Here is a 26,954-nt window from a genome sequence, read left to right on the forward strand (position 1 = left end):
TCCTCTGGCCAGATTTCATGAAGGTAAAGCCACCTTAACTTATTTGCTTGATAGACGCCGTTTAGTTTGACAGAAATATGTATGACTTAAGTATACATAAGTACACATAAAGTATGTAGTATCAAACTGAGGACGTGTTTCAAACCTACAGTCATTGGTTTCAAAGGAGAAAATCGTGCTTTTTATGTTTGTTGGTCACAGTGCCTCCCATGGATGCTCCCATGTCTGATAACATTTTCTGAGCTCTAGAAATTTTAGCAAGAGGATCCAGGCCTATGCTTGAATTGTCTGTCTTTCAGCAGAGGTAAGCAGGCTAGAGAGGAAACCAAAGATGCTCTATACTACTACTACTACTACTACTACTACTACTACTAATAATAATAATAATAATAATAATAATAATAATAATAATAATAATAATAATAATAACAATATTATTATTATTCTTACATAATGATAATGATGATGATGATGATGATGATGATGATGATGATGTTAATAATAATAACCAACAAGCCACGAGCATTCTAGGAATAGGTGTGTCTACTGAGTAGACACACCCAATTTGGGCCCATTTTGGGGAGTTTGTGATGTAGGCTACTTGTGACTCGTTCTTATCGGTATTTGGGTTCTTTATAACAAACTTGTCTGTTAAAGCTGTATTATAACAAAATCACACTTGACTTGATAAACTGTCACAACTCAAAAGGGTGAATCATTAGATGTGACTGATCAATACCCTTGATATATCATGCATAGCCAGCCACATATTCCTCTACACATGTATTTCCAAAAACGTACCCATACACCGATGCTCTCTAGTCCAGTGGTTCTCAAACTTGTTCATGTCAAGGACCCCTAAACTGACACAAATTAGACCACGGAGTGGACCCCCATTTACAGTAATAAGACATTTGCTTTTAGATGTTTTATTACAGAAAGTGCATGAAACTTATGACCATACATTATGGCATTGTGTTACTTCTGGTTGTAGTGAAAATAAATTATTCCTCTTTTTGCTGGGGACCTCCTGGAACCCCTCAAGGTCCCCTGGGGGTTCCTGGGGGTCCCCGGACCCCACTTTGAGAACCACTGCTCTAGTCTAAACAAACCAGCATACAACCTTTGTAATACGGAATGCTTGCTGTTAAAAGCTGTGTAGCTAGATGGGCCGACTGGAGCGAAACCACTAACAAAGTTTTAAGAGAGTCTACAAAAAGGCACTGTACACTTAATTCACACCTCTCCTCCAGGGCACAGGGGTGGAACATGCCTAGGGGAGTGAGCAGAGTGAGAGGGGTTAGACACACCCAGTCCAACAAAGTGTGAGAGGCAGAAAGTAATGAGCCAGTGTGTTGAGCAAGAGGAGGGTGTGGCTTTCTTACACAGGGGAAACAGATAAGCTGAGTTTGCCCAGTGGAGGCAGAGGGGCCGGAGTCACAATCCTGAAAAGACAGGCGTATACTTTCACTTCTGTTGCGCCCACACCTCACTCTTACACACTCCCACTCTCTTCCAGCAGTTTGGATCTTGGCTGCAGGGGGAGGCAGCTTCCACCACGGAGAAATAAAAAGGCACAGACAAGAGGACAGCTCAACAAAGACTTCAACAAGCAGACATGAAGGACAAAGTGAAGAGAGGAGGAGGAAGGAATCAGGCAAAAACTGGTGAGAAATCACTGTGGTGTGTTTTTTCTTGACTGCGACTGCTCCTCTCGCTCTCGTCTCTCTCTTTTCTGCTCTTCCTTCTTTTTTCGCCTGCTGCTTCCCTCGCTGGAGAATGTAAGGAGGAGGGTGGGAGATTTGGCACTGCACTGCTGCTCTGAATCATCAGCTTCAGCGCTCCTCTCCTCTAACTGTAACTCGTATGGTGAAAAACCTCACAAAGTTACTTACTGTGTCATAGCCTACTTGGAAACCCTGGCAAAACTGGGAATATTCTTGTCTTTTTTAGCAGTAGTAAGTTGATAATTAGTTCAGAACCAACTGATTGTTATTGCATTAGTAGAGTAGAGTACAGGTGAGGTTTTGACACAACCTCACCTTCTCATAATTAAAATGGATCTAAAAGCAAAAACCTTTCCCTTGTCTTTTTGGTCCCAACATGTATAGTCTACCTTTTCATTTTCTTCCCTCACTACTCTGCCATTTGAACTCATTTAACCCCTGTCCCTCCTCTTCCGCAAGAGGTGGGTGGGAGAAGTGAGTGAAGGAAGTGCATGTTGGCTTTCCTCCAGGTGAGTATGCCCCGAGGCGTTTCTCCACGCTAAAGGACGCGTATATCCAGGGGCAACAGGATGATTGACAGGTTATATAATTTCAAGACAACTCATTGACATTTAACTGCAATATAATACTCCTATAATGTTACTATAAGATATCAGGGCAAACATTTGTATTCTTTTGTTGTTTATGTACAACACACCCTCACCTATCACTGCCAAAATAAACTTATCAGAGCTGAAACAATACTGTGTTCAGTTCAGTAGTAAGGCAGCTGCTCCAATAGGAAAGAGGCTGATGGCTCCTGGCCTGCAGTGGGGAGGCGCCTTCCTCGAGCCAATCACAAACACACACACTATTTGCTGGGTGCTGTCCAGGCATAAAGTAGTCCCAGATTGACAAGAGGCACTTAGGAATTAGAACGGTCTAAAATCTTCTAAAATGGATTAGACTTTGTGCTTGTCTGTGCACATGCCATAGCTGTTTCTACATGCCAGTGTTAGGTGTGGCTGTCCCTTCACCCTGAGAGGAGATGACATGAAAGCTTAGGCAAATTCAACAGGTTTGGTCACACTCCAGTTTGAGCAACACGCTGGATCCTGCTCACTCTCCACTTCTTGTGTGCCTACATGTATGCGTGAGACACACCCCACTTTCACTTTGTCACACACTTAATGTTATCAACCGCTATCAATGCACACACACGCACGCGCACACACACACACACACACACACATGCACGTGCACGCACCAGGGCCATACAGAGACCCATAGAGGGGCAGGGGCTCAAAAGTAAAAAAAGGGCACAACACCGCGGTTTCACTGTTGCTGACCCGCCAGTCAGTCGGAGTGTAACCGAAGTGAATCAGCGCCGATTCCTCGTGAGTCCCGAGTAGGTTGGTTAAACTCACTGCCCCAGTATAAAGGCATGTTAATCAGCTCCGCCAAGGGAGCTAGCTCTCTTGGTGAAGTGGTTAACGTGTCCGCCTCGTAAGTAGTTCAAATCCACCCCTGGGTAAGCCCTTAACATGGGTTGCTGCAAGTACCTCCAACACAGTGAATGTGAGTGAATGTGATTGGATCAACAATGTTTGACGCTAGGCCATTCAGAGGCAGAGAAGGGCGGGTCATGCCTTCGCCATCCTGGGAAAAAATATCACAGAATCACCAAGTCACAGAGACACAAACGATTACTTAACTTCTGGTTGAAAGGTAAACATGTGTAAACTGTCCGGGCATTTTATTTATTGCTAAATTGTTATTTATTGTTATAAGTTCTTCTTGAAGGGCGCTGGGCATGCCCTCACTGTAAAAAAAAGAAAAAAGAAAAGAAAATAAAGGGGAAAAAAGGGTACTGTGGGCATCAGGGGAAAACGGGCAGGTGCTCAGGCACCCCTACCACCCCCCTCTGCACATACCATACCTGACACAGGCAGGCAGGCACGCACACACACACACACACACACACACACACACACACACACACACACACACACACACACAAACACACACTTTAGCCCAGCTCATGATGATTTTAGAGGAAATGTAGTGTTCTTGTTTGATGCTGCAGCCAAGCAGATCAGCTTTTGAGCAGCAGATCTAAAAACAGGCCTCTGGAGAAGTTACTTCATCATCATCTGAAGTCTGAAGCTAATGAGTCAGGGTTATAATTCATTCACTTTCTAAACTCCCTTAAGCCTTTTCATGGTCATTGGAGAAGGAACTCGTCCCGACATGTATCAGGCAGAAGGCAGGGAAACACCCTGGACAGGTTGCCAATCAATTGAGTTTCTTTGATTTTTCCCTCCAAACAGATGTGATCACCCTGACTGGCGGGAAAGGGGCTGTTGGCAGGAAGCAGGAGGAGGACACATCCTTCCCTGTGAAGATCCAGGGAGCAGGAGTGGAGTCATTCGAGCTGCCGGTAAAACCCAAAGCCAAAATGTTATGCCCTCTCTTGTAATAATAACTGACTTCACAAGTGATAGTGAGATGATGGAAGCTGATGCTTCATCTTTATTTATTGTGTAGTATTTTCAATATGTTCTCTCTTTATAATTGTTTGCTGTATTATCTGCAATACTCTATTCTTGTACATATCCTACTGTTATGACTACTACATTTTCCCACAGCGATCATTGAATTTTCATTTAATATAGGCATTTATATGTTCTTCTGTGGCTATGTGTTGGTGTGTTAAACCACGTGTCTTTGCAGATCCATGGATTTTGGCTCGTTCAGGATGCAGTGATTGCCCTCCTTTCCAGAGAGGAGGTGTGTCCACGCTCCAGCCTGTCGCTGGCACTCGCTGGCACGACTCTGGACCCGCTTGCAGAACTACAAAGCCTGAAGGGGCTTAAACCAGGATCCATCCTCCGCCTGGTAGAAGGTAGCGTTGTTTTCTCTCTTCTCTCAACTTTGTTCTTCTCTCTATTGTTCACTCTCCCTCTCTGTTCAGCTTTATTTCCATTTGGCATTTTGAATTGGAATGAATGAATGAATGAATTTAACTTTTTATTTGACAGATATAAAATACATAATAATGAATAGAAACCCATATACCAGTATAGAATTTACGAGGAATTCACACAATAAAATCCATGAGACTTATTTCCATTGTGGTCCTCATTTGAAAAAGCAATCAATGGTCGGCACAGCACGAGCCATTTAAGACATAGAAAAACAACAACATCAACATCAACAATACATAACACCATGTACATTAACTTACAAACAATGAAGACATTATATAATGAATTGGCTGTCAGCTGCTCAGCAGCCATCCCTTCACTGCTCTTTTGAAATGGTTGGCAGTGCAAATTTCCTTAAAACGGGGAGACAACAGATTCCATTCTGTAGCTCCTGAGCTCCTGATTTTCTTTCAAGTAGTTGGGGACGGAGCCAAACACTATTATGTGGCTAAGACCTAACTTCAAATGCCTGACCCTGCTCTTAACTGACAACCATTTTAGTTCTGTGAATTGGGAGCGGCCAACATGGGTACGAGAGGATAAATTCAACACAACTCTTATCAATTTATTTTGAGATGCCTGTAATTTAGTTTTGATGTACTTGGGGGTACTGGTATACCACGCTGTACATGCATAGTCAATAGTCATAGTGGGGTTGCACTAAAGCCATGGGCAACAAATTCTGGGTTTTTGTGTCCAGAGAATTTGACTTTCTTGCAAAGAATTTGATTTTTTGGTTGACTTTTGCTGTGACTTTTAAGCCCATCCTCTCCCCGGTGAGAGACTGGTCCAGCTCACAGCCTAGATAGGTAACACAGCTTTTTGCTGATACTACTGTCTCCAATCTTAACATTAAAGCCAGGTGATCTACCCAATTTGACCTTGGTCCCAAAGAGAATATACTCTGTCTTACCGAAGTGGAGAGAGAGCCTATTATCTGTGAGCCATTTACTTACACTCTCCAATTCTGCACTCAGACATCTCTCTACCATGCCCTTATCCTTATGTGAAACAACAAGGGCAAAGTCGTCTGCGTACAGAAAGAGGGCACAAGAACAAGCAGAACTTCATGTCATTAACATACAGTATCGTAAAAAAAGGGGTCCCAAAACACTTCCGTGGGGAACTCCACAGCTGTTGCGTCTTACCCCTGACAGATTCCCATTGACGCCAACCTTCTGGTATCATTCCGATAGATAAGATCTGATCCACTCTGTGGCAGAATTATTAAAACCAAAAGCCTTCAATTTATAAAGTAAGATCCGGTGGTCAACAGTATCAAATACTTTTTGCAGATCGAGTAGAACCATACCACAAAGTTTACAGTCGATTTCCCTTTCTATGTAATCGGTGAGATACAACAGACAGCTATCCGTAGAGTGTGATGACCTAAACCCTGATTGTAAATCATACATAAAATTATTTCTAGAAATATCTGCTTCTATCTGCTCACAAATATGTTTTCCAATAACCTTTGATAAAACCCTGAGAATGGACACACACAGGTTTATAAATACCTTGTATAATCTTACTCACCTTCTTGGCATGGAATGCATGAACAGTCATTGTCAAAGTCAAATCAGTTCAAACAAGGATTGCCCCAAGGCTTTATAGGGTTAATTTAGTGGAACTCGATGAGTAGCTGCTCTTCTCTTGGAGTTTCTGTGATTTCAATAGTGGAGGTTGCTGTTGCTACGTCCTTTTTAAATAATTGTTATTTATGGTGATTCGTCTCAAGCTAAAAATCCCCAGAAGTCAACTGGCAGAGTGTTAGGGGCTTTTGCATAATTATAGCTTCCTCTTCTGTCTTATTGATTGTGTTATTGTCTTGCTCTAATTTCTTATGATTCACCAAGATAGCCTACTAAGATTTTGTTGTTAGCTTTTCTTAGCATGTTATAGCTGCCTAGTTCCCCCCTCCCAACATTCATCTGTTCTGTTATACAGTTTATACATCATCCATGTGTTGTCTGCCCTTTTGATGAACAAGTTGATCGGGCTGGGGATTTGAGACTTGAGTTGGAGTAATTTTCTCTTTGACAGAGCGGGAGCAGATTTCTCCTGTTCTTACTGACCACGCTTGTGCCACAGCTATTTTGTGTGGAGCAAAGTCAGTGTATTGGTTAAGCTTTAGTACGGGGAGCATTTGTATTTTCTCCCTGTGTGGGGTTGTTCTGTTCAGGCATTAAAATCACAGACAGCTGCTACATTATGGAAAATCTATAACTCTATAACAAGGATGATGTAATTAGGATAGCATCGGTATAATAGGGGATCATGGCATCTCTCTCAATGGGTATAAGCATCTAGTTTGTACTCTTATGTATGTTTGTACATTATGTTAGAACCCCTGAGTTTCTGTGCTTATACTTAACTGACATTGGTTGTATTGACTCATATTGTTATGATAATGATTTGCACTGTGGGTCAGTTATGGTTACATTGTCTGATGATGCACAAGATCAGGATCTCTGTAATTCTAAGCATAATTTTGTTCGCCTCCATCTCCCAATCCTCCTTCACACATACTCTAAAAGTCACTCTCAGTTCTCTGTAAAATAGCTGACTCACATTTTGTGTTCCAACGTGTCAAAGAGGTTTACAGTCAGGGAGATTACATCTGTATGCCAACCAATTAGGCTATCTCTCACCCTCTAGCTTCTTAAGCAATGAAACGAATAAACCTGTAGCCCGTTCTCTGAAGATATCAACCCTGTCAAATTTGTGTCTATTGGAACAGGAATTGTTGATTGATGCTTGTGCATTATACACAATTTACAATGCAGTTAGAAGAGGGAGGCATGGTTCATATGTGGAAACAAAGCAGCCAGTCACAGTGAAATGAAAAACTCATATCAAACATATTCTTCCTAAAATATTGGACAGTCAAGATTGTCACAGTGCCAGTTAGCACAACTCAACATGAAGATCATTCAAATCATTCATGGATTGTTAAGGCTCATTTATACTCCATTTTCATACGAAAATAAATGCGTCCGTTTCAAATGGTGTAATGGCCACTGCCCACATACTTCCATGCGTCTTTCACGTTGGTATCATGTTAAGCAATACATCCACCAGTGTGCAGTAGAGAGTCAAATGTATGAGTGTGTGTGTGGTTCTGCTCTGTTTCATGCGTATCCATAAGCTTTCAGAGGACAGACAAAAAATGCACGAAGTGAACGCAGAGTACGGACAGAAGGCTCTGTCCGTCTTTAACGTAGAGTATAATTGGGCCTTTAGGGGATCGATTGTACAAAATGTCATTTTTTGACATCCCATATTAGCATCTTGTTTCTTTGGATTATGGTTGTAAAATAATTACTCATGTTCGCAAATTCATCAAACCTTCCAATACCATTATGCAAATTAGTTTTTTCATTATGGATTTCCCCTTACCATCCTTAATATTACCATATTAATCATCCATTGTTGTATTGTTGGCTTGGACCCCAAGAAGACTAGCGGTCGTCTAGGCGTCAGCTAATGGGGATCCTTTTAAATAAACAAATAAACATTGTTGTGACAATTGGACAAAGAAGGCGTGTCTAACTGTTGTGTTAACCGCTGTGTGCAGAGCCGTACACTTCCCGCTCAGCCAGGCTCCATCTGGGCCGTGTGCTGGAGCTGCTGAGAGCCTCTGGACCTCATGATGCACTGAAAGAAGGACATTCACCCAGTGTACTGGAGACACTCACACACACACACACCCCAGGTACTGTATGCACACATACAGTGCACTTACACACAGTCACACAATTAGGCATGTTAACGCTCAAACTGAAATACAAATGGAAACAGTTCAAGCAGTAAAAGAGTTGAATCTCCTTTCTTTCTTTTTTTTTACTCGTGCAGACTCTGGCGTAACTAATGGAAAGAGCTTGAAACGCTCATCGAGTAACACGAAAACAGAGCCAACCAATCAGGATGGAGCTCTTCCTGAGTACCTCCTCCCTGGATCAGCAGAGAGACCGCTGATGGCTCTGCTACCACACAGCTCCCAGCCTGAGGTACATGCAAAGCCAGGATCCGTTTTCACATTGGTTCCGAACACACACACACACACACACACACACACACACACACACACACACACACACACACACACACACACACACACACACACACACACACACACACACATACACACACACACACACACACACACACACACACACACACACACACACACTCACTCACACTCACCATGACTTCCTATTTCTCTGATCAGGTTCCCAGCTGTCTGAGGGACATGTCGCTCAGTTGTTGGAATCCGCCCCCTGGACACAGGAAGCTGCAGGGAGACTTCCTGTACATCACTGTGGTGACAATGGAGGGACGCCGGTGTGAAATCACATCATGTCCCAGAGGTTTCTATCTGAACAGGTACAAGGAATTTGCTGCTGTGATGATTGCCTCTTGTAGTCAATCCTAAACTGAGAGTGTGTGACAGTCTCATAATGCGTCAAACTGGGATTTGATTTGATTTGATTAACATTTAAATTCATTTTGGAGCCTTCTGTAATCCCTGTCCTCTCCCCGTCTCGCCCTCTCAGGTCTACAGAAGAAGTGTTTGATCCTCGTCCTGCGCAGTCGTCCCCAGTTTGCCACTGCTTCACTGACCTGCTCTGTCACATCAGCCCTAAAGTCAAACAAAGCCTCACCGCTCTCAAGAACAGGTAACACTGTCACTAACACTGAAACACTGACACATGGAGGAAACACAGAGACCATCCTGCAGTAGCCTACTCCTAATAGTGGAGTTCAGAGAGATTAATAGACCAAGACGTTGACACTATAAATCCGTCCATTCCAAAATGTGCATTTACGAGTGTGACATAAGTGCTTTCTGTTTGTTCTGTTTCCCCAACAGGTCTCAGTTGCCTCCAGCAGAGGTGATGCCCACTCCTTACCGCACCCTGAGCTGGCTGGGACCCTCCTGTGCCTCCCGCACACACAGGAACTGCTTCAGCAGGCTGGGCCTGGACGAACAGGCAGCAACACAGGTTCTTTACAATAGAGGACAGTCGCTTGCCTTTCAGGAGTCAATGTAGTGTGCCACTGGTAGTAATACTGACTATTATGTGTGCATGTGTTTGTGCATGCGTGTACATATGTATAGGGTCCAGACTGGAATGAAGAGTTGCAAGCAGCCAGAGATCTTCCACAGGGAAGTCTGGAGGAGAGGCTACAGAGAGACAGAGCTCTGCTTCAGGTAATGACAAAAGCTTTATAATTTAGCTCACAGCAAAATAGTCCAGAAACCATGTCATCTGTTATCTTGCCATGTGCCTTTCTCACCTTCGCTCTCACCTCTTTCCTCAGGTAAACAGTGCATTTGTGTGGGCTGTGGGTCAGGGGGCAGAGACTGTGATAGATGGCTTTGTGGACCCAGTCAATGGAAACCTGGAGGACCCTGCTTTCCTGTGGGGGGGTCTGTTCATGAGCCAGGGCGCAGCGAGTGCGGCACTTGGTGGAGAAAGGGGCCGCAGGTGAGAAAAAACAATGAGGATGTACATTTGAATGCTCTTAATTGTGTGTAAAGGTGATATGGGCCTAAGTGATTCACTAAGACCACTGCACCAACATATTGTGTCTGATAAGATGTAGATATAATATAGAATGGCTGTTATTTCACTTTTAAAAAGACAACTTTTCGTCAGGACCTCACAGTGCACAGACAATTTAAATGTATCTTCATATTCCACCTGCAGGGCTGCTCAGAGGCTGGAGTTGAGAGGAGTACAAACCTACAGTGACCTTGAGGGGGCACTACAGGGGCTACACACCTTACCCACGGCCACTGTAGACTACAGAGGAGTGCGTCTGTCTGCCCAGGGTCTGGCCCCCGGCTTGGAAGGCTCAGAGCAGGAGCAGGAGTCTTCTACTCCCTCAAGGTATGCCCCTGTGGACCCGTTACACGCGTGTGTGTGTGTGTGTGTGTGTGTGTGTTGTCTGTCTGTCTGTCTGTCTCTCTGTCTGTGTGTGTGTGTGTGTGTGTGTGTGTGTGTGTGTGTGTGTTTTCTGCTGATAACTGAGAGTATGTGTCAAAAACAAATATAAAAACAAAAAAATCCACTGGACTTAAAATGAAAAGATGTGTGGTAAAACATCTTCAACGTCCATCTTTTTACGTCTTCTGCTTGAATTTTTAAAAATCTTCTCCAGGGGTTTGCTGTACGGGGTGAACGCGGGGCCCCAGGAGTCACCGCAGCGCAGACGTCTCCTAGAGCTCCTGGCCCAGGCCGCCAAAGCCCTCGCTCTCCAGAGGCACGCTGTCATATCACCCAACGGTCACCAGGTACCGCTGTTCACATCAGTGGACGCCCAGGGGCTGCTGGGGGCCGATGGGAGGTACTACCTGCTGGACCTGTTCAGGAGCCTCCCGGCCGATGCAAACTACTGTCCCGAGGTGCAGACAGAGGGCAAGGAAAGCCTCGGAGGAAAGGAGGGGAAAGACAGCCGCGAAGAGGAAGGGGAGAAGACGAGTTGTGTAAAAGATGAAGGCTGGCCGGAGAATTACCGCTCAGACTCTGGGCTGCCGAGGAGCTTTCCTCACGGCCTCTGTAGACTGAGGCCGGAGCTGCTGCAGGCCTTCATCCAGCACAAGTGAGTTCTGCATTCAGTGTGGAAAATGGTCTTTAACTTGGTGTTTAAAGTGTTTCACAATGTTAAAGTGTTGTTTCTTTCCTAACTCCCTGCTCTAGGCATTCCCAGTTCACCCAACGAGCCAGGGAGAGGCTGGAGGAGAACGGAGGCTTAGAAGAATGTGCAACAGCTTGTAAGAAGTGTTTGGGCAGATCTAATTGAATGGCAAATTCATACAGATTTTGTCTTTTCTTTTCTTTTTTACCTAACAAATGGTTCTACTGTATGTGTGCAGGTGACTCTCGCAGCACTGATGCAGTACGAGCTGCTTGTAAGGATGTGGGCTCCCTTAGCGATGTCATCTTTGAGATGCGCTTCAACCCAAACATCTTTTCCCCAGGTACCAAGTGAAACCACACACACACACACACACACACACACACACACACACACACACACACACAGAAACGTAAATCTGTTGCTAAAATATAAATGGCTTCTTGTTCTATGTGTTCAGGAGTGACCTTCCCTAGCGGTGATAGTGAGAAGACCAAGCTGCAGGAGAGGTTATTGAGAGAAGCTGCAGCTCTCATCATCACGCAGCAGATACCGGCCTTTGTAAGTGGATCCCTTGTGTACATGATGCTATTTAGACACATTGTTGATAATGAAACAAGCTCACCACATGTCTCCATGTGTGTGTTCTGCAGGTGGATTATTGCTTGCAGGGCAATGAGGCACCCATGGATGGAGCTTCACTGAAACGGGCGCTGCACCAGAAAGGCATCAACCTCCGGTATCTGGGTCATGTGATCAAGGCCATCAGCCAATCAGAGCACAGGGAGCGCCTGAGGCATATAACGGTGTGTTTGTGACTTTGTGCCGTAGTCAAATTTAAGATAGTCTTGCTGCAGGGTTTCTGCAGTCTTTAAAAAGTCGAAAATCCGATAATCTGAGTTGTAGGCCTTAAAATCACTTAGAATCTCTTAAAATGTCTTAAATACGATTTTGACAGGTCTTAAAAAGTGATTGGATTATGAAGTTATATAACTTTTCTAAAGTTGCATTAACTTCAGTCTCACTTTCAAATCTGTTTTTTGGAAAAAATTGTATTGATCACGCTGTAACGAAAGTACAGCACGAAACCAACCAATAATCACTAATGCAAACTGTGCAGCCGGGGCAGAATTGATCTGACCACACCCAGCTAGTATGGGGGCTAACGTTACTTTCATAAATAGGTAAGTGCAAGTTCAATGACATCTGGCTGGAGAACAGCACAGAGTTTAGTGCTTGGTTGACGCTGGATGAAACTAACAAATTTGAAGCCTGCTGCACCTTGTGCAGGAAAACACTGAAATTAGGAAGGTTGGGTATAAGGCATTAAAGTTGCATGGGAAGTCTGAAAAACATAAAGCCAACTTAAGAAGCCAGCTGCCATCACCCAATATTGTTTCACATCGGGACCATCAAAATCAGATTTTCCTTCATATCCTTCATATCCTTTTTTTTTTTTTGCCAGTATGGACATGAAAAAGGTTAAATAAAATTGCATTCATAATGGTCTTAAAAAGGTCTTAGAAAGATTTAACTTGTTGAAACCTGCAGAAACCCTGTGCTGATGTACCTGTGTTCTCTCTAACTGTCCTTGCACTCATCTTCACCAGAGATTGGTCATAGCTGAAATTGTGATGCGTTCAACGAGGAGAATATTCAACAGTTTCCTCCAGGTAATCTATAATGCAGTGTGTATTCCTGTCCATTCCTATGATGGCACACCGTACTAGATCAGGAGTGGGTCACATGCTCCTCAAAGATTGAAAGGTAGCCTCTGGTCATGTCTTTGCAGGGCGTGGATGTGCCTAGTCTCTCTGCAGCTGTCAGTCACTTCCTCTGCTGCCTATTGGTTCCCCACTTTAGTCCCACCCCAGTGGGGGAGGAGACTAAGAAGAAGTCGAGGCGGCGTGGGCGAGGGGCCGGGGCCGGGGCCGGGGCCGGGGCGGCTGACAGCACACCCTGGAGCACGCTCACCGGGGCTGAGCTGTGGAACCTGGTCTGCCAGGATGCCACAGAGACATATGAGGTGTCTGACAGCCTGGGGTGAGGACGCGCACTTTGTTTGTTCTGACTGTTATGTGTTTGTTAGTCATTCTCCATAATAACATCTGTCTGTTTCCTCTGTCACAGCTCGCCTCCTAACCACCTGCTAGAGCACTACGGGCTGCAAAAGCTGTCTCTGCTGAGAGAGTTCTGCCTGAAGACTGGAGTACAGGTATCTGAAATATGGATTGAGTACAAAGACACCGCTCATGTTATTACCCAGTTAAGAATAGTCACAAGATTATCTGAAACACATCATGTTGTCTTAGTCATCTCAGTCATTAAGGCCCTTTTCACAGCAGCCGTTTTGAGGTGCTAAAGCAGGAAGTAAAGCAGGTGTAACCAATAATGAGGGCCCTGGCACTGGAGCACCTAAATGGAATTGAGCCATCATTAATGGCATTGGCTACACCTGCTTTACTTCCTGCTTTACCACCTCAAACCGGTTGCTGTGAAATGGGTCTATAGCTGTGTTGTGTTAGCCTGGTATCCAGCGCCAATATGAAGAGTGCTGACAACTGTGATTCATATGGGGCTGAATACCAGGCTAGTGTTGTGTAGCATTTTGGTAATATTTATTGCTTCTGTGTCTACGCCAGCTGAGACTAAGAGACTACTTGCTCGACAACCAAAGCAAAGCTCCCATTGGTCCTGATGACATCCTCAACATCTTTCCCGTCGTCAAGCACATTCACATGCCAACTTCGGACGCATCAAAAGCATTGCGCGCTGCACAGAACTCCATTCAGAAAGGTAGGGCTATCAAGATGTACACTTTACAAAAGTGTCCATGCTGCAAATTCATTTTTCTGTCATCTTTGTGTTTATTTTGAGCTCAATCTGAATTAATAGAACTGTTGGCACCAAGTGACTGTGTGTGTTTCTCAACTGAAGGTTTGTTGGATCAGGCCCATGAGTGTCTGAAAGAGGCAGCCTACCTGTTTGGTAGGGTGTGTGACGACCTGCACCCAGAGGCCTGTCACTGCCTCAGCTTGCTGGCCAAGGTGGCCTTCCTGCAGGGACAGGCAGCAGAGGTAGGCCTATCTATTCCACAACTCTTCACTACTATGCTGGTTGAAGCACCTCATCCCTATACCATGTGTGTACTGTGAAAAGCTCTGGTTGTCAGTATGTGTCCGCACAAGGGCTACGTGATATGGTTGAAACCAGTACACAAAAATATAAGGATTTTATTCGATATCGATATATATCAAGATATATTACAATATTTCACAATATGGCTCATGCAAAATCATGTTAAATAATCAATTTGTGATCATCAAATTGAACCAAATGGTATGGTGTGTTGTATTAGGTGTGACGTCAAACAAGATTCAAATGTTCAAATAATATTCCTTAAAATGTTTCATATCATACCTCAGTTTGCCTGTTTTAAAATAAATTTGGCTTATCATAAGTTTAGGCACAGGAATTGTGTCAGGATATCGCAAAATCATATGACGATAGGAATCAGCTGAAAGACGATAAACAATATTGAATGATCTCCCAGCCCTAGTCTACGCCAACTTCACAAAGACAGACTCCTGTGCATTCGCTCCGTGCCTATTAAAGTGCTTCTGATTCTCAATATACAGTATGTGAAGCTGGCCATTCATTCTTCCTTCCCTGTGACTTCCTCTGTCCTCCAGGCCCGCAGCGTCCAACTGAAAGCAGTGGTCATCAGCGAGAGAGTGCTTGGCTTTGACCATCCCAACACCATCCAGCAATATGTGAGTACAGCTACACATTTTGTATATGTACTGAGTCATCTGGGTAGACTGGGTACAGTTTGATTATTATGACTGTATCTCTAATGCAGGCCCTCTTGGCTGTCTATGCGTATGCTGGAGGGGAGAACGCCTTGGCCCAGAAGTGTCTCCTCAGAGCTCGGCTGCTGATGCTGACGATCCATGGAGAGGATCATCCCTATGCCGCCACACTGGATGTAGGTCAACGACAACAGCAACTTGTTACTGCTTTCCCCTTGTGCTTGTTTGCTGACTTGTGTTCTTCAATCTGTGTGACTGTCTGACACGCCTCTCTCTGGTTCTGTTAGAGCTGTCTGGGGTTGGTGCTGGCAGGAGAACAGGCAGAACAGTACCTGAAGAACGCGCTCAGACTCAACGCTTCCTTCTTTGGCCCCAGAGATCTGCATACCGCACTCACGTAATTAGATAAAGCCATGTCTAGTATGCACTGTGTTGTGTAAAAGGGGTTGTTTTCTCCCCTTTTCCAACCTCTTCCCTGACTGTTTGTGTCCTTGTTTTCCCACTGTCCAGGCAGCACCTGTTGGCCCAGTGCATGTGCAGTAAGGGAGACTACCGATCTGCTATGAACCATGAGAAAGAGGCTCTCGCTGCTTTCACCTTGATGGTGAGTATCCCTGTGTGTGTGTGTGTGTGTGTGTGTGTGTGAGAGAGAGAAAGAGAGAGACACACACACACACACACAGAGGATTGCCTGTGCATGTTATGTCTTATGGCTCTTCTCTTTCTCAGTTTGGTGAAGATCACGCGCAGACACGTTGCAGCACAGAGTTTCTGTGTACCATTACCCAGCAGGCAGTGCGGGTGGAGCGCTCTCTCAGACAGGCAGGAGCCGACTGCACGGAGCAAACAGTGGAGGTACTGTTGGGCCTTTCATAGACTCAGGCAGACACGCAGGTTGTGTCCAGCAGCGCTAGTCCTTTTGAATCTGAAGCAGTTTGGTGTTAACGCCCCCTCCCGTCTGTCCTCAGTGTCTGACCCCCGGAAATGAAACCATACTGGAGCAGATGGTCCTGGTCACGGGGATCAGGAAGAATACACAGAGGTGATCAGTCAACACATAATGCAATATATAATATGTTTGTTGGATCAATTTGTTAATGCTGAGGGGTCCTAGCGCATATGATGTACCTGCAATGTCCTGGGTTTGAATCCGGCTCATCTCCCTCTCTCTCTTTCACACATGCATGTGCGCGCACACATGCACACTAGAGGTTAGATTCTCTGCCTGACCCCGAGGGCTCGTGGTCAGATATTTATATAATTGGGGTAATTTTTGGTGTGATAAACAGAATGTTATAACATTGTAACCTTAAAACCTTATGTATTCATAAGACGGAACAGACAACAGGGTTATAGTTTAGATAAACAGCCAACTTACTAAGAACATTTTGGGTTCGGCCTGGGCTCGGGCCCATAAATTCAGCCAATGGGACGGGACGGACTCAGACAGAACGGGCTCGGGCCGGGCTTGTTTTCTTGCGCGCACACACACAAACAAGCACAAACAAGCACGCGCACACACACACACACACACACACACACACACACACACACACACACACACACACACACACACACACACACACACACACACACACACACACACACACACACACACACACACACACACACACACACACACACACACACACCTTTTCTGTCTCTCTCCAATGTGAAACTATTCAATCAAGCAGAAATGCCCCACCAAAGAAATCTGTTAATTTTTTTTTATGTTAAAGGAAAAGTTCCATATTGTTTAGGACCTTGTAGAGGAAAAATCCAACTGCAATGTCCTGCTGATTGATCAATAATGACATATCCGTTTCAAGTGTTCTAGGAGGTTTTTATTCCACAATAACATCTCTGCAGAGAGGTCTCCTCTTGACTACATTTGTCAATGCAAGAGCCCCGCATCATTGTTTACAACAGTTCATATACTAAAACCAATGTTGCCCGCCCTCTTCTCGTGGAGGGCAGTGATTTTCCACTACTGTCTAAAAGTTCCATTCAGCCTAGTAAGTTTCCATTCAACCATGTAGCTAATCTGATGTTCACTGGAATACATAACAAATCCAGTCTAGTCACAACAGGACACAGGTTCTCACAGGAAAACTCTGTACAGCAATCTTCTACAATGACTGAAGAACACAGTTCACAAAATACACCTTAGAATTGTCATACTTAATAATTAATCAATCAATACACACTTGATCAATAATTTGCCATTACAATTCCACACTTTTGATAAGAATAAATCATTATTATCAATATTAAAAATAAATTATTGATAACAAACTATAAGTTCAAACACAGTCAAAGAAAACTAACATAACTATTATCCTTAACTTGTTAGAAAAAAATGTATCATCTCACACATCTATATAGATTAAAATTTCCCTATGTGTTCACAATCACAATTAATAAGTCCTTCATTTCGGTTACTTACTTAATACTTAATCCATACTTATGTTACAATGTATCATTTGCTCAAATCAAACTCTTGGCGATGCTAAATATCAAATTAAGCATGATTATTTACCCAAGATTTCATATCATAAACGAAGTGTGTCAGAGGTCAATGGCCTTTTTTATTGTTCCACACTTTTGGCATATATTTTTTTCTTCTTAAAAACACACAGTTTACACATTTCTGATAATTGGCTCCTGTTCACTGGTGTTGGATCCTGGTAATCGAAGTCACTAAATCGTTTTGGCCCGCCTCCCACTTGTCCTCCACTATCCACTCATATCAGCAAGCCGCTATTCACATTTCATACAAAAACATTCTCACAGGCTACAAATGTTTTTTTCTTCTTTTTTCGGGTTTCTTACTACAATTGTTGACGATTTCCAAACCTCTGGCAGACATAGGCTACACACCAAGTGCACTTTGGCATGCAGCCCACTCAGAGGCTGGGAAATTGAACCCACGACCCAATTTTGATGCAAATGGTCAATCTAGTCTATTTTACAAGTCCAAGTCATGTCTCAAGTCTTTGTCCTCCTCTCCGCTCTCCAGTCACACTGGAGTCCCCTTTCTCCTGTCTAACTGGTGTACAATAACATTGCCTTCAACGATCACACACCTTTCACCGTCAAACATCACTCATTCACACTGTGTTCACACTCCCTTGTCTCCCATGCCTCCAACGGTTTTTTAATACACATGATCACAGTTTTTACACAAACCACGCAAAGTACGACTCTCTGCATCCGATTCGTCATGGGGAAACCGTCTGTGGTCCAGCTCACGCATGTGTGTGTGTGTGTGGAAAGCCTAAGCTAATTGCGCTGGTGAAGGATATGGGGGGGGGGCTGGATCTCAGCATCTGGCATTGGAGATCGTCCCATGGTGATTGTCCAATCTGATTGTCTCAGTCTGCTTGTCCATCTGATTGTCTCAGTCACACAGGCACACAAAACACATACACCACAACAACAAAAACTTAAAAACAAAACAAAAAGCAGACACAAAACAAAAGCTGCTTACCCCCTTTGACAGATGCGTTATATAACGCATGTGTCAATTAATTTAGCAGTTTTTTTATATACTTATTTTTTAGAGAGAGACACCCTTTAACTTGTCTCTGCCTCTCTCTCAGTCCTCTTGGGAAAATGTGTGTGCGCTATGCACTGTGGTTATCTGGAGGGTGCTGCGCCGCTTCAGGCTGAGAAGCGGGGGGGAAGAGAAATCTCAGTGTGTTCACAAACATTTACCTTTTCGCTTGGCAATAAGGGTTTTCCAGGCCAAAAAAAAAAAAAAACATAACTTCTATTAAACAATACTGTACTAATGCAAAAAAGTACTTTTGCTCTGAGTGCATTGCATGTACATAATGTATACAGTGTGTGATTCTCTTACTAAAACAATGGTTTGTCAAACAACTGTAACATGCAAATGTTCATGTGTGTCATTACTTATCTGCTCATCATTGGTGTCTTTGGAGGAAGTTCTGCTGTGAACTCCTCCACCCTCAACTGGCTTGCGTCTCCGGCCGTGTCAGTCTCTCGCCTGCTATTGACCAGCGCCTCACACCCTCTCCGCTCCGTCTTGATTCGCTTCGTTGAGTCCTCTCCGCTGTTACTGTCCAGGTGGCGTCAACCTCCGGGCCAAGCCTATGAATCGAAAACTCCACGGCAGTCATATATTCTTTTACAGCAAGCAAACCACTCATATGCATTTCTGTAGCCGTCACACCGGTGTGGTGAAACACTTACACGGGAGGGAGAGATTTTACTCTCTCCCATTGCTGGCCGCTAGCTGCGGTGTTCAGGGCTGGTGGCTGCTGGTACGGATGCTGCTGCCGGTTCCCTGGCTGAAGCCTGCTCGGAGTGCTGATGGTCTCCACTGGAGCCTGGACCGCTGGCGGTCTTCAGTGTAATCGAGCCTGGCGCTGACTCTCAGTCTGCTGCATGGTGGTGGTGAGGCGCGGGTCAATTTCCAGGTTGAGACCTTTTAAGACACATTAAGAGACACTAGCGAAAGATTAAACTCCTCACATGATAATTGAAAGTGTATGTATGTATGGTATGTATTGCTTCTGGCAGACATACTTTCTTTTCCCCTTAATAATAAATGTGTTGCTGTTGTTTTCTGTGGTTTTTCAAAACCACCTAGACCATAACTTTTATACAGTCTATATTTCCCTCTAAATGTGGCATAAATGTGTTTTTTTTTTTCCCTCTGTGGTTTTGTTCAAAACCACTTAGACCATAACTTTTATACAGTCTATATTTCCCTCTAAATGTGGCGTGTAGGTCTGCTTGAGACAAATGTGCTTTCCTGGTGTGTATTTCGCCCTCTGCAAATACAAACCCATAGCTCCTCGTGAGCTTTCTCTAAACAACTGTGGTTTTGTTTGTGTGTGCGAAATCAAAACCAATACCTTATGATATTACCAATAAAAACAAAATAACAACCATCTTTTGTAGGCAGGTATGGGTTAAAATAAAACATAACTGTGGATCCACATAACAAAGTAAACAACCCTGTTTGTCCCCTGCCGGCCGGCTTATCTACACACATATGAACGTTTAAGCCCCAAAATAAAAAGTTGAATTTGAATGTTTAGCCCCTGTTTAACGCTTGCATCCCAAAACAAAAAGTTCAATTTGAACGTTTAGCCCCACAACAAAAAGTTTAGTTTGTGAACTTTGTGATTTTTCTTCCTCTCATTTTTCTCATTCAGAAATTTCTCATTCATATCTCAGTCATTTCCCATTCATTTCCCATTCATTTTTCTAATTTTTTTTCTTCCTCAATGAGCCTCACTGCTCAGTTTCACCCACACTCTCCCCTTTTTTTTTATTTCACCTTTTTTGTTCAAAGGAAAAAGACCTTTTGAAAACAACTTTTCTTTTTTTTTTCTCTTTTTCTGTAAATGAATGGTAAGAATTTTCCCAATGCTTTGACTTTGTAATTGTCTCCCTTCTATTATATCCACATATACTTTATACCTCCTTTCGCAAAACTCAGGTCCGGGTATGTGTTTTTTTTTCCACTTACTGCAGTTTTTAGACGCTAAGTATACCTTTCAACTTACGTCGACGCCAAGTAATACCTTTCAACCTGCGTCTTTACTGTTTGCCCGTCGACAAACAGGCCGATTTATTCTTCTCTAAATCTTGCCCAAATATGAGTCGGCTCTAGTAAGCTCCCTTACGCGTGCGCTCTAAGCTACGGCAATAGTGAGTTTTATCTAATATTATCTCACGCGAGCATCCCCAGGACACATCGCACTCCCCTCAAAGGCAAAAGATTTCCCAGGCAGAAGTTACATCCGTTTTCCTAACGCAACGCCTCACCCTCTCGGCGGTGAGTATATCCGATAACGGCAATAGTGAGTTTTATTTAATATTATCTCACGCGAGCATCCCCAGGACCCCGCACTCCCCTCAAAGGCAAAGAATTGCCCAGGCAGAAGTTACATCCGTTCTCCACTACACAATCCCCCAGACCTGCAGCTTTTAACAGTAGTTACAATTGTCTATTTTTAGAACCAATTGTATAACATTATTCTAAATTTCACAGCTACTCAATTTGACATAAAAACTGATCAATCAACATTGCACTCAGTGTGTATTTGCCTCACCAGGTTCCGCAGATCACAGCGCTGGGCTACATTCCTCCGCATGTCGACTCCTGCTCTCTTAGCATTAATCGAGCTTTCAGGTCCAACTTTGACAGGAGGTTATCACCAGTCGACATGCCAGAGGTCCGCATCCCAGTCGTGAGATCCCGTGACGAGCCCCCAAGTTGTAGAGGAAAAATCCAACTGCAATGTCCTGCTGATTGATCAATAATGACATATCCGTTTCAAGTGTTCTAGGAGGTTTTTATTCCACAATAACATCTCTGCAGAGAGGTCTCCTCTTGACTACATTTGTCAATGCAAGAGCCCCGCATCATTGTTTACAACAGTTCATATACTAAAACCAATGTTGCCCGCCCTCTTCTCGTGGAGGGCAGTGATTTTCCACTACTGTCTAAAAGTTCCATTCAGCCTAGTAAGTTTCCATTCAACCATGTAGCTAATCTGATGTTCACTGGAATACATAACAAATCCAGTCTAGTCACAACAGGACACAGGTTCTCACAGGAAAACTCTGTACAGCAATCTTCTACAATGACTGAAGAACACAGTTCACAAAATACACCTTAGAATTGTCATACTTAATAATTAATCAATCAATACACACTTGATCAATAATTTGCCATTACAACCTAAACAATTGAAGTGGATGAGGTCCAAATTTCAAATGTATAAAAACAATGAGGGGAACAGAAACAAAACAAACAAAAACAAACGTAAAACGCTTCCGTACTGCTCACCTGGCGTAATCCAAGCCTCCACAAGCCCTGAGATACCAAGTTGAAAAGACGTCATTTACACCCTGTTTTTAGCTCAAATCTTCACTGTAGCAGGCTACAGTAACTGCACCTGACATTCATGGCCCACATGGCTACAGTTCTTTCATGCAAATCTAAACTCTTGAGAGATTATCTCCTACTAGGCAGGACATGCTTTGCAAGTGCACGCTCGTGTAGCTACAACCCCATCCTAGGGGAAACATTGATCCTTTCTCTATGGATTAAATACAAATACAGTTTTGTTCCAACATGAGATATCCACCATTTCAAAAAGTCTCACCTTACAAGATTGCTCTTGTTAAAGGATTGTAAATAACTTGTGTCCATGTTTCACAAAATGATAACATTTTTACATACTTCAGGCACTAATGTTATATTTTAGAGATACTAAATGTTGATGTTTAGATATGTGCACCATGTGTGCTTATGTGCCTTTTTGTTAGGTATGAAACCACTCATGCATACATTGTGTTTTCTTAGTGACAGACTCCAGGAGTTTAAGCAGAAACTAATGGAACAGAGGGCAGCAGAGGCAAGAGAAGAGGCAAACAAAGTAACTGACGAGCCTGCTGCCTCAGACACCCAGAAAGACAAAGTAACTGATGAGCCTGCAGCCTCAGACACCCAGAAAGACAAAGTAACTGACGAGCCTGCCGCCTCAGACACCCAGAAAGACAAAGTAACTGACGAACCTGCCGCCTCAGACACCCAGAAAGACAAAGTAACTGACGAGCCTGCTGCCTCAGACACCCAGAAAGACAAAGTAACTGACGAGCCTGCTGCCTCAGACACCCAGAAAGACAAAGTAACTGACGAGCCTGCAGCCTCAGAGACCCAGAAAGACAAAGTAACTGACGAGCCTGCCGCCTCAGAGACCCAGAAAGACAAAGTAACTGACGAGCCTGCAGCCTCAGAGACCCAGAAAGACAAAGTAACTGACGAGCCTGCCGCCTCAGAGACCCAGAAAGACAAAGTAACTGACGAGCCTGCCGCCTCAGAGACCCAGAAAGACAAAGTAACTGACGAGCCTGCAGCCTCAGACACCCAGAAAGCTGGAGAGCCAAGCTCGGATAAAGAAACAGGATTCGGGAAGGAAGTGGAGGATGGAGGAAGCCCAGCTGAGAATGCCAAGGAGAGCAAAGATGACCAGCCAGTGGAAGAGACCGCAGTGGAGAGCACTGCCACAGCACCAGCTAACGGTCATGTAATGGAGCCAGGTGAACAAAACCTCAATGAAGAGAAAACAGCCGTAGCTAGAGGAGATAGTCAGCATAGTGGCACCACAGCTGCAGATGGCGAGCTCAAAGTACCGGTAACAGTGAACGGGGAGGCAGAGGTGAAGTCTGCAGGAGAGGAGACGGAGACCCACACAGCAAATGAAGAGGAGAGCAGGACAGACGAGGGAGGGGTGGAATCTGAGGCAACAGTCAATGAGATGAAGAGGTCAGATGAGGTTAACGGTGATATGAATGGAGTCCTGGACATGACTGCTGCTGACACATTAGAACTTAAGAGTAAAGAGGCCTTGGCAGATGTTGTCATTTCCAAAGCCATCACAGCCAGTGGAACAGAAGACAGAGACATGACAGTCAATGGACTAGCAGAGGGAAGTGTCACAGTCAATGGAATAGCTGAAGAGTGAGAACATACTGTATGAAACCAGGAAAATAGTGTTGTAGTGAGATCCCCCCCTTCCCACCAGTCACTGCTGTAGGACTAAGCTTTCCCTCCTCCCTTCCTTCATTCCTAAATGGATAGTTAGGAGTAAGGGAGATCTTGTTTGGTCCACTGAACATGCAGCAGAGAAGATAGAGAGGATGAATGTTACTTGCTGTTGGAGAGATTATTACCGATACTGGGAGAGGGCTGTACTGTTGAGGGCTACTTTTTCAACAATAAACTTTTTACTCTGTTGAATAGACTGTGTTTCTTCCTCTTCAATAGTGACCTCGTTTTTGGTTCACAGAAAATAAATCTGCCTATAAATATGTTGAATGCATGCATGTATTAATCTATTAAACACCAAATGCATAATCCAAGACAAGAGTAAACAAGCAAAGAAAATGAAAGCATGGCATCAAATACATTCTTTCATTCAAGTTGATAATCAAGATAAAAGACTGATTTTATTTCGAACATGTAACAAGACGTTTATAAAATTGTATTGTTTGTAAATTGTCAAAGTTTTAGGGGCACAATAGGATATGAACGTTTGAGAGAGAGACAGACAGAGAAAACATCTATAAGACCTAATAAGAAAGTCATCCAGGTGGGACTTTCAGCAGCAGATCCATCAGCAATACTTATAAAAGACACATGAAGAATGCATGGGTTGTGCAAAAGGAACAGTAGTCATTTATTTCTGCCCTATTAGTCCTCTGATAATTGACGTAAGGTGATAAGTGTAACCTGCGTTGTGTAACGTCCCCCACAGCTGGGAATCGACCTCAGAACCTCTGGCATGGGAGGTGGAGACCCTAGCAAGGAGGCTAAAACCCACATAGGCTCTAGCATCTATCGCTAGAGTGTCTCTTAAGGCATCAGGGAGTGAGGTTTACGTAAGGGATAATGTATATTGAGGCGGTGATTACGGTGGAAATAATGACCGACAGGTGATGATTGAGCCCGACGCGCAGCGGAGGGCTTAATGATTCACCTGAAGGCCATTATTTCCCAGTAATCACCGCCTCAATATACATTATCCCGCTTAGAACACGGCCTACAACTAAATCATTCAATAATCTGACAAAAATAATTATTCAAATAGATTTTTTAATAGCGTTTTCAACGGCAAAGCGGTTTCATTCGTAATTGGCACACAAGACACCACAGCTGCAACTGGTTGGCCTAATTAGTAGTGTTTGCTGACAAAAAGCTCTTATCAACTGATTCATCCAGGTGTGGCAGAGCAGCGGTCGGTTGTCGAGAAATAATGACCGGTGAATATTGTTGATTGACCAATCAGAATCGAGTATTCGAGAGAGCCGTGTTCTAATCACTAGTACTACACAGCATGGCCACTGACTAGCATTACATAAGCAGTACCTCTCAACAGAGCTTTGGGACTTTTTTTTTTTTTTAAACAGTTGTTAGTTTTTGTTTTCTACAAGTGGTTATTTATAATAGGAACATCGTAGAAAAGTGAGGGACGGATATACGTTCAGTAGTAAACTCGGTTAATAGAAAGTAAGAGGTAGGAAGGCAGTGTGGTTCAGAAGAGCGAACGTTTACAGGTTATGGGCCATGATTGCAGCAACTCGCGGGTCAATCTGGCTGGGAGCCTGCGGATACTGGGCGCCTGCACTTGCCTGTCTGACCCCAATGTAGGGGTGTCCACCCGCTATGCCGACCACTCGCAATGCCGACCTTAGGTTTAGGCGTGGGGGGTGGGTGGGACAGGTTAGGTTTTGGGTTAGGGTCTGGGGGAGGTTAGGTTTAGGCGTGGGGGTGGGAGAGGTTAGGTTTTGGGTTAGGGTCTGGGGGAGGTTAGGTTTAGGCATGGGGGCTGGGAGAGGGGAGGTCGGAACAGCGAGAGGTCGGAACAGCGACATGGAACCGTCTTCGAAGTCGGTCCAGTGCATAGCGAGAAAATCCCAACCGCGGAGAACCATCTCGCGTGTAAAGTCGATAGTATCCACCATCGTCTCACCCATAGCCGCCTGAATGACCTTCCGGACCTTTCCCGAGGTAATGTTGCCTCCACTGGTAACAATGGTGGTTCCCAAGACAAGAAGGTTCATGATGTCATTCCGTCTTTGGGCTCCGTTGGGTTGCATCAAGCTTATTGCTAGGAACTCTGCTACCTGAGCAACTACGACATCAGGGAGAGCATTGACAGCTGCTCCATCATTGATCCCGATGTTGATATATCCACCGATATTCCAAGGGGTGAGCTCATTAGCTAGCCTAGGTAAACCCAGCCCCCACGTGACCTGCTCTCTCAGTTCCCAGTCACTATCATAGTGACTGAGAACAGGTCTGAGAGCAGGTCACGTGGGGGATGGGTTTACCCAGGCTACTCATTAGCGGCCGGGGCCGGATTTACACCTACCGGAGCCGCGGATGGCCTATTGTGTTGAGCAACAATGCCACCGGCGATCTGAGCAAGCCACGCTGTAAAGTTGGCAGCATTGTAGACGATGTCTCCATTTTGGTTGGGCTGACAAGGCATAGCTGCTACGACTGGCCAGGGTCCGGATATGAGATTGGCCACGCTAATGACAACATTCACGGTGTAGGCCTCCATATTCAAGGGCACAGCTCCAAAAGCCTGGCGCATAAGGTGACAGCGGTCTGCTCCTGAGAACATACGATCAGCGTTGATACGTCCGAGCCCTCCAGACACCATGTTGACGGCTCCGATGGCTTGGCGCACATCCGGATCTCTAATAATGTGCTCAACCCCGAGCTCTCGTTGGACGGCTCTGGAGAAGAGACCACGGGAGTCGGCATTGTAAATTCGTGGTGGGCCGCCCAGAACAGCAGGAGGGGCTGCCCCGAGGATTCGTGCATAGCGGCTACCGCACCCACCGCGGAGGTTGGCAAGACCGCTGATACCGAAGAGGTCTGCCATTTCAATGAACGAAAGGAGATAAAACAACGAGCTTTTAAAATAGATTGATGGTTTCTACCAGTGGTGTAGTCTACCTTTTTTCAGAGGGTGTACTGACTCTGTTGTTGTTGTTCCTCCCCAAATTTACAGAATAGCTTCAGCTAGTGTCCTCTAGAGAGAGAGAGTGGTGTCAGCGGAGGACCAAAATGCGAGATTCATTAGCCAATGAACAGCCAGGAATGGGTCTCGCGCTACTTTTGCATGCTAAAATAAAGCTGATAATGTACAATTTGATTCAAGGGATGAAAAACCCTTTCAAAGTACAACACAAACGGTCTATTTTGCTGCAACTCGACAGTGCTGCTTTTTTTACTCAAGAGT

The 26,954-nt window shown here is 44.4% G+C and overlaps 1 protein-coding gene across 1 annotated transcript; it reads left to right on the top strand.

Moving 5' to 3' along the window:
* The first annotated feature begins 1,472 nt into the window (after positions 1-1,472).
* LOC310783491 (clustered mitochondria protein homolog) lies at positions 1,473-23,933 on the top strand. Its single transcript, XM_083644358.1, has 28 exons — positions 1,473-1,667; positions 4,037-4,146; positions 4,440-4,611; positions 8,271-8,408; positions 8,549-8,703; positions 8,925-9,079; positions 9,250-9,372; positions 9,567-9,699; positions 9,816-9,908; positions 10,019-10,185; positions 10,408-10,590; positions 10,862-11,302; positions 11,401-11,474; positions 11,577-11,681; positions 11,799-11,899; positions 11,992-12,144; positions 12,949-13,011; positions 13,131-13,381; positions 13,469-13,553; positions 13,981-14,134; positions 14,276-14,415; positions 15,031-15,111; positions 15,201-15,326; positions 15,438-15,547; positions 15,661-15,754; positions 15,880-16,005; positions 16,119-16,192; positions 22,502-23,933. Exons 1-28 carry the CDS (start codon positions 1,619-1,621, stop codon positions 23,661-23,663), a joined length of 4,818 nt encoding a protein of 1,605 aa, XP_083500484.1. The 5' UTR covers positions 1,473-1,618; the 3' UTR covers positions 23,664-23,933.
* The last annotated feature ends 3,021 nt before the right edge of the window (positions 23,934-26,954 follow it).

This window comes from Poromitra crassiceps (assembly GCF_964638095.1).
Source record: "Poromitra crassiceps genome assembly, chromosome: 10".
Taxonomy (NCBI): Eukaryota; Metazoa; Chordata; class Actinopteri; order Beryciformes; family Melamphaidae; genus Poromitra; species Poromitra crassiceps.

Excerpts from the sequence above, each read along its gene's own strand:
- LOC310783491 (XM_083644358.1), top strand. The coding sequence starts at position 1,619 with ATGAAGGACAAAGTGAAGAGAGGAGGAGGAAGGAATCAGGCAAAAACT. Across the intron at positions 9,373-9,566 it reads CTCACCGCTCTCAAGAACAG|GTCTCAGTTGCCTCCAGCAG; the intron begins GTAACACTGTCA and ends TTTCCCCAACAG. Across the intron at positions 12,145-12,948 it reads AGCGCCTGAGGCATATAACG|AGATTGGTCATAGCTGAAAT; the intron begins GTGTGTTTGTGA and ends CATCTTCACCAG.